This window comes from Mus musculus, chromosome 11 (assembly GCF_000001635.26).
Source record: "Mus musculus strain C57BL/6J chromosome 11, GRCm38.p6 C57BL/6J".
Lineage (NCBI taxonomy): Eukaryota > Metazoa > Chordata > Mammalia > Rodentia > Muridae > Mus > Mus musculus.
In genome coordinates, this window is record NC_000077.6 from 100,139,245 (window position 1) to 100,146,703 (window position 7,459).

At 52.1% G+C, this 7,459-nt stretch overlaps 1 protein-coding gene across 2 annotated transcripts; it reads right to left on the minus strand.

Annotated features, from left to right (window-relative positions):
• Window positions 1–1,565: 1,565 nt before the first annotated feature.
• Krt19 (keratin 19) lies at window positions 1,566–6,682 on the minus strand. 2 transcript variants are annotated; one of them, NM_008471.3, is made up of 6 exons: window positions 6,187–6,682; window positions 3,182–3,264; window positions 2,808–2,964; window positions 2,279–2,440; window positions 2,036–2,161; window positions 1,566–1,923 (listed from the first exon to the last, which is right to left on the minus strand). In NM_008471.3, exons 1-6 carry the CDS (start codon window positions 6,613–6,615, stop codon window positions 1,669–1,671), a joined length of 1,212 nt encoding a protein of 403 aa, NP_032497.1. In that variant the 5' UTR covers window positions 6,616–6,682; the 3' UTR covers window positions 1,566–1,668. The 2 variants fall into 2 exon arrangements, with proteins under 2 accessions (NP_032497.1, NP_001300892.1); NM_001313963.1 differs by lacking the exon at window positions 6,187–6,682 and adding an exon at window positions 4,422–4,455.
• Window positions 6,683–7,459: the final 777 nt, after the last annotated feature.

Here is a 7,459-nt window from a genome sequence, read left to right on the forward strand (position 1 = left end):
CTTTTATAATCAGCCTTATGGTTTGGAGCAAGCTAAGCTACAGAGACCCCTAAGGGGAAGGAACAAAGAGCACCTCCTTCAGGCTTAGCCAGAATCAGGGCACAGGGCAGCAGCCAACATTCAACATGCTTCCCTAAAAGGCCTCAGATGGGGTACTAAGTAAGACAAGTGTCCTTCACTTGTTCCCTGCTAACTGTCAAAGTGAGAGTCAGCACCCTGTAGCCAAGGCCTTGTTTCATGGGTCTATTATTTCCCTTGAATTGTCCTCAGCTCTTGGCAGCTGAACTGTAAACCACAGGTTCACCCTACCTACCCAGGGGCAGAGCTGTACCAGGAAGCTGCAACTCTGTTCCTTTATGGGCTCAGGGCAGGCTCCAGACATGTCAGGCTGGGGGCCTGTGTGGGAGGTCTAGGTCACAGCCCAGATCCATTCCAGGCCCTGGGCCCAGGTCGGAGCTGGTGAGTGTTCAGGGGCTTATTCGGGGCTGCTGCATAAGGAATGTGTTGGTACCTGCACACAAGCACACACAGAAAAGGACACCCTGTCCAGCCTTGTTTTTAAACAGAATGTCTAAATCCCAAAGCTCCAGTGTGGTTTAACATGTCAGGACCAAAGGCCTCGGGAGGTCCCTGTCCTGACCCTTCATGTGGAGCAAGGCTAGGTAGGAGAAATGTTGTCAACTCCAGGAGACCACCTGGGTCCCAGCGGCCAGGAACTGTGCAGCTCTGATGCTAGTTCTGACTGTGTTGTCTAGCTGTGTGCACCTCAACCAAGGATTTCATTTCTCTGAACTCATTTCCTGCTGTATAAAATGCAGCTTGTCCTACCTTCAAGGGTTGATTTTTAATTAACGGCACATAGTAGGTGCTCAGTCTTCATTCACTTCATAACTTACATCCCAATCCGAAGAGAGAACAATGGAAAGAAAACTAAATCTGGGACCGGTTCAAATCCCACGCTTTAGTTTCTAGCGGGGAAATGCTTCCTCAGCAAGCATGAGGGTCAGAGTTCAAATCCCCAGCTCCCACATGAAGCGCCGGTGTGGGGCTACAAGGTGACTTTGTGAGTAAAGGTGTGTGCCACCAAGCCTGACAACCTGAGTGTGATCGCCAGAACACGTGGGTAGAGAGGGTGGCATTCTGCAATCTCAACACGAGGAGGCAAAGTGGGTCCCTGGAACTCACCAGCTGGGCAACCCAACTAAATCAGTGAGCCGCAGGCTCAGACCTTGTCTCTGAAGGACAGAGGGGTGAGTACAGAAGCTGCTTATATTAACCTCTGACCTGTGCACACCTCACTTTTTATTACTGTGTATTGCAGCAGTTACGTGTACAACCGACCACCAGACCTCTCTAAACCCCACTAGCTCTCTGAAGGGGAAACAAGATTGTCGAAAAGAACGATTCCCTCTGTACAGGTCATTTATCTAACCCGAATTGCCATAGCTCTAGCAATATGCTCTTGCCCCCTCTCCCTGTCCTGGGACAGGGTGGACTTTGGTTCAAGTAAAACAAGGGGCTAAGACATGACCCATCCCTCATCGGCTGAAATAAGCAAGGTATCCTTTTTCCCTTGGAGGATAGTTTTATTGACAAGTCGAGGGAGGGGTTAGAGTAAACTTTTATCACCCCAGTCAGGCCCCTTCCCAGGGGAGTCTCGCTGGTAGCTCAGATGGCCTTGGGGGTGGGCAGATTGTTGTAGTGGGCTTCCTGGCCCTCCAGCAGGCTGCGGTAGGTGGCGATCTCCTGCTCCAGCCTGGACTTGATGTCCATGAGCTGCTTATACTCCTGGTTCTGGCGCTCTATGTCGGCACGCACGTCGCTCAGCTGGGCTTCAAAACCGCTGATCACGCTCTGGATCTGTGACAGCTGGACTCCATAACGGGCCTCCGTCTCTGCCAGCGTGCCTTCCAGGGCAGCTTTCTGAGGGGAGGGAAAGGGGGCGTGACTCAGCAGAGGCAGGTTCCTGAACACGGGCACAGGCACCGAGGTTGCCAGGGCACAAGTGTGCAGGCCGTAGGGTGGAGACACGTACCATGCTGAGCTGGGACTGCAGCTCAATCTCAAGGCCCTGGAGGGTCCGTCGAAGGTCCGTGACTTCGGTCTTGCTTATCTGGATCTGCTCAGAGTGGACGGCGACCTGGGTGTTCAGCTCCTCAATCTGTAACAAGACAAGTTAAGGAGAAAATAAGCAACAAGCTTCTCTCTGCGGGTGGATGGGTGAGGGTTCAGGGTCTCTCCTCGCCACCCTCACGGGATACCAGCATCCTCTGCATACCCGAGCAAGGTAGGTGGCTTCAGCATCCTTCCGGTTCTTCTCGGCCATGATCTCATACTGACTTCTCATCTCACTCAGGATCTTGGCTAGGTCGACACCGGGAGTGGAATCCACCTCCACACTGACCTGGCCACCCACCTGGCTCCTCAGGGCAGTAATTTCCTGTGAAGACACCACAGTCAAGGGCATGTCAAGACCTACACATGCTGAACTTGGATCAGGTCACTCCCCCAAGCCCTGAGCTGAAGACGGCTGGTTTGGAGGTACAAATCTAGGAGCCAGCACTGGAAAGTAGATGTCATGGTTACCATGCCCTGCTGAGACTGCGAGAGGCATGATCAAAGCCAGGGCCATAGTGATGATGTCATGGTCAGTAAGGTCATCATAGTGATGATGTCATGGCCCTGCTGAGACTGCCAGAGGCATGATCAAAGCCAGGGCCAAGAGATGAGGTCATGGTCAGTAAGCCCAAGATAATAGGGTCTCCCAATCCTGGGACAAAATGGACAGAAGGCCCAGCTTGACCCACCTCCTCATGGTTCTTCTTCAGGTAGGCCAGCTCCTCCTTCAGGCTCTCAATCTGCATCTCCAGGTCAGTCCTGGCCAGAGTCAGCTCATCCAGCACCCGGCGCAGGCCGTTGATGTCGGCCTCCACGCTCAGACGCAAGGCGTGTTCTGTCTCAAACCTTTCCGAAGAAATAGTTGCAGTCAGGCTAGTGCTGGATCTGTGTCTCTGCCAACTTTCCCAGGGTTTAGGAGTCGGGGAGGGGGGGCATTGCTTTGAGCCAGCTCAAGTGGAGAAGGGCAGAGTCCAGGCCTCTACTTCATCAAGCACTATAAGACCTGCCGCTGCTCTCCTCTCACTTGCCTGGCTTCCGCAGCCCCCAATACAGGGACACTTACTTGGTTCTGAAGTCATCTGCAGCCAGGCGAGCATTGTCAATCTGTAGGACAATCTTGGAGTTGTCAATGGTGGCACCAAGAATCTAGAAGGGAGGAGGCTGGCAGTTGGCACCAGTTTGGCAAGCCAGTATTATCAATCTACTTTCTTCCCAGAGAAGGAGAGAGGAATGGATAGCCCCCACTCCCTTGACACTACCCACTAGTCTGCTCTCTGGGAGACTTTGGCATCGATCCACAGCCCCAGAGCTGGAGCACAACACACTGTAAAGGAGGTTGGGTGAAGGGAGGCAGGCAAAGAGGCAATTCCAGAAGGGCATGGCCAAGACCTGTGCAGGTGAAACTCTAAGTGATCTGAAAAGGACCTAGAAACATGAAGCTTTAAGAATCATTTATCCTGGGCTGGAGAGATGGCTCAGCGGTTAAGAGCACTGACTGCTCTTCCTAAGGTCCTGAGTTCAAATCCCAGCAACCACATGGTGGCTCACAACCATCCGAAACTAGATCTGACGCTCTCTTCCAGAGTGTCTGAAGACAGCTACAGTGTACTTAGATATAATAAATAAATAAATCTTAAAAAAAAAAGAATCATTTATCCCTCCAGGCAGTGGTGGCACATGCCTTTAACCCCACCACTTGGGAGGCAGAGGCAGAAGGATTTCTGAGTTTGAGCCAGCCAGGGCTACACAGAGAAACTCTGTCTCAAAAAACCAAAAACCAAAAACCAAAAAAAAAAAAAAAAGAAAGAAAGAGGAAAGACGGAAGGAAGGAAGGAAGGAAGGAAGGAAGGAAGGAAGGAAGGAAGGAAGGATGGATGGATCATTTATCCCAGGGACTGGAGAGGTAACTTGGAGATTAAGAGCCCTGGATATTCTTCCAAAGGAACAGAGTTCAATTTGCAGCACCCTCGTGGCAGCTCACAACTGTTTGCAATTCAAGTTCCTCACACAGACATACATGCAAGCAAAACACCAATATACATATAAATAAATTAATAGATAAGTAAATAAATAAATCCTAAAGAAAAGAAAAGCAACACTTATCCCTGTCTGTGTCCCACACTTAGAGCACATTCTGCCTTCGGTGATGTGCCAGGCACCTTGTACTCTCTTCATGGTAACTCAGCCTCACTCCTAGGTTAGTACTGCCACTGTACGTGACTGGAAATCCTGAGTTTACCCAATATGAAGACTCTGGTTTGAGGGGTTCACTCAAATCATTAAGTTTACCACCAATTCAGTACCAGGGTTCAGTGTTTTTCAAAGATTAAGGTCATGGCCACTTATCCTGTCACCAGGTTGGAATCTGCAGGATTATTTTGGTTTAATGTTTTTGGTTGGGTTGGGTTGGGTTGGGTTGGGTTGGGTTGGGTTGGGTTGGGTTGGTTTCCTCTGGTTTGTTAGACTTTGGGGGTGAAGGACTAGGGGGTTCGAGACAGGATTTCTCTTTGTAGCCCTGGCTGTCCTGGACTCACTCTGTAGACTGGCCTTGAATTCACAGAGATCCACCTTCTCTGCCTCCCCAAGTGCTGGGATTAAAGGTGTGTGCCACTGCGCCCCAGCTCTGGTTTGACATTTTGAGACAGAGTCTCACTGTATGGTTCAACTGGCATTAACTTCATCGTCCTTCTTTCTGCCTCAGTTTCTCAATGCTGGATAAGCCACCACGTATCAGCCACCACGCTCAGCTACATAGATAGTTTGGGGGTGGGGGGTTGTTGACGAAAACAACAGAATATAAAAACCCGGAGGAGAGCATTCACAGCGGAGTAAGAATTGCTTCTAGATATGCGTGCTGGGAGTGTGTGGAAGGGGAAGGGACAAAGCAAGAGAAAGAAAGATGTGTACCGCCTAGGATTCTAGCTGTCCATCACTGGGTCAAAAAAACACCTCTCTAGCTGCTTGCTGTGTTGTGTGTCTAGCTCCATGCTAAGTTCACACAGCCCTGGAAAATGCTCTTGAGAACTGCATGTTGGGAGCACTAGCGGAGAGGACGCTATTAAACGCCTGCCTGGTCTCTGGTACATTTCTTCAGGACATAGCTCTTCCCTAGGAGTGAGGGCAATGCCCCACCCAACCAGCCTGTTGGATGTTGGAGCCCACAGAGACTTGCAGGTTGTCTTCCCTGGACCGGGGGACTCCAGGAGAGAGGTCCACAGAAGCAGAGGGTCAAGACTTCCACCTCCCTCTTACTTACTAAAATAATTGTTTTTATTTTTCTTTTGTTTCGTGTTAGAGTTGTTGTCTGTCTGTCTGTCTGTCTGTCTGTCTGTCTGTCTGTTCGGGCTGTTTGACGGCCGGGTGGGAGCCTAGAGACTCATGTAGCCCTGACTAGATTCAAGTTAACTGTAGCTGGGCATAGCTATGAACTCATCCACCTGCTCCTGGGATTACAGGCCTGAGCTACCACACCTCACTGGAAGTTTTTTTTTTTAAGATCTGGTTTTACTGTGCAGCCCCCAGGTTTTACATTCTTCTCGTAGCTCCGTGTGAGCCTAGGTGGTCCCCTGGGCTGGAGAGGAGGAGAGTGAGAGGACAGCTGCTGTAAAGAAAACCAGACAGGAACAACCCACACAACTGGAGAAAGCAATGCTCAAGAGTCCCAGAAGAGGGCCACAGGCTCAGGTGACCTCTGAGCCTACAGACTAATATCCGGCAGCTCCCCAGCCCTCCCCAACACCCCACCCCCAGCTGAGGCTGCGGCTCGGTATCTTCATCTCTGGGCAGCCCAAAGCTGTGTTAAATGCTCTCTTTGGATAGATATCCCTGACTATCCAAGCAGGTCCCCACCGCTTCCGAAAGCCCCACCCACTTAACCTGTCTCAGTTCCCTTCCACCCCGCCTCCACTCGAATCCCAGGGTCCAGCCCAGACTTTGTGCCCCACCCTGCGGGTTCCTGCCCGGCCCGTAGTAACGGGCTTGTCCACCCGCGGGCTGAGTTTCCACAACCTCCCCGCCCTGCCGCACCACCCCAACAGGTGCACCTCCCAGGGCCTGGCCGCTACCCACCTTGTCGCGCAAGTCCTCGATGGTCTTAAAGTAGTGGTTGTAATCTCGGGAGGGTCCGGGTCCCTGCTTCTGGTACCAGTCGCGGATCTTCACCTCCAGCTCGCCATTGGCCTGCTCTAGGGCGCGCACCTTGTCCAAGTAGGAGGCGAGACGATCATTGAGGTTTTGCATGGTGATCTTCTCATTGCCAGACAGCAGCCCATCAGACACAGCCAGGGTCCCACTAAAACTTCCACCGCGGACTCCGCCATAGCTCCCGGAGGACGAGGTCACGAAGCGGGTGGAGGACACGGACACGCCGCGGCCACCTGAGCCCCCGTGGATGCTGGGTGCGCGGAAAACACCCCCTGACCCAATGCGTACTGAACCCCCGCCCGTACCCCCAAAGGAAGACATAGCTGAGGTCTGGCGATAGCTATAGGAAGTCATGATGAGGAGGGAGACCAGAGCGAAGGAAAAAGGGACGCAGGTCTGAGAACTGCTGGCCGCAGGAGGAGTGACAAGGCCCTCACCTGTGGCTTTTTATGCCCGGGGCGGGAAGGGGGATGGAGATGTTGAAGGGGCGGGTATCAGAAATTTCCAAGCTCCCAGAGTGCAAATATGGGCTCTTTCCCCATTGGTCAATTCCTGGCGATTCTGCTCCTACCTCTCCCCTCCCAGGAGCCAGAGGTCTCAGTCCTTCCCAGAGCTGCCCCGCCCCAGCCCACTCCAAAGCTACTGCCAACATGTCACGTCCCTTTTCTGGCCCTTCAGCCCCTTACTACACAGGCTTAGACAACTCTAACTTCCGGAGTGACGATATCACTCTGGCCCTTTAAAACCTCCAGGAATTTGACACCCTTAGAAATCACACCCCTCTGAGCCCCAACTCAGTGACTTACTCTGAGAGTGCCCCCTCTGGAATAATGTTAATAAATCCCTCCCTCCTTGTGATAATAATTCGTGCAGTTAAGCTCCAGGCTTCCTGACTTTCTGAGACAAGGTTGCCCCACCCTGCTGCCACAATGTCCTAGGTGGCAATAGGTACAGCTGCAGGGAACACTAGGCCACCAAAGTGGCTTCTTTACACTCCTGCTAAATGCTCAATCTGAAGCATGGCTGACCCAGCTCAGAAACTCGACCCTCACCCCCACCAAGACACCTCCACCCTTCCCTGCCCAAGTCTCAAGACGCACTTAACAAGACCTCTAATTGAGTTTCTTTAATAAGCCGGAGATGAGGACTCTCAGCCTGGCTGAGGCAGATCACCTGCCCATAAGGCATTTGGCACCTT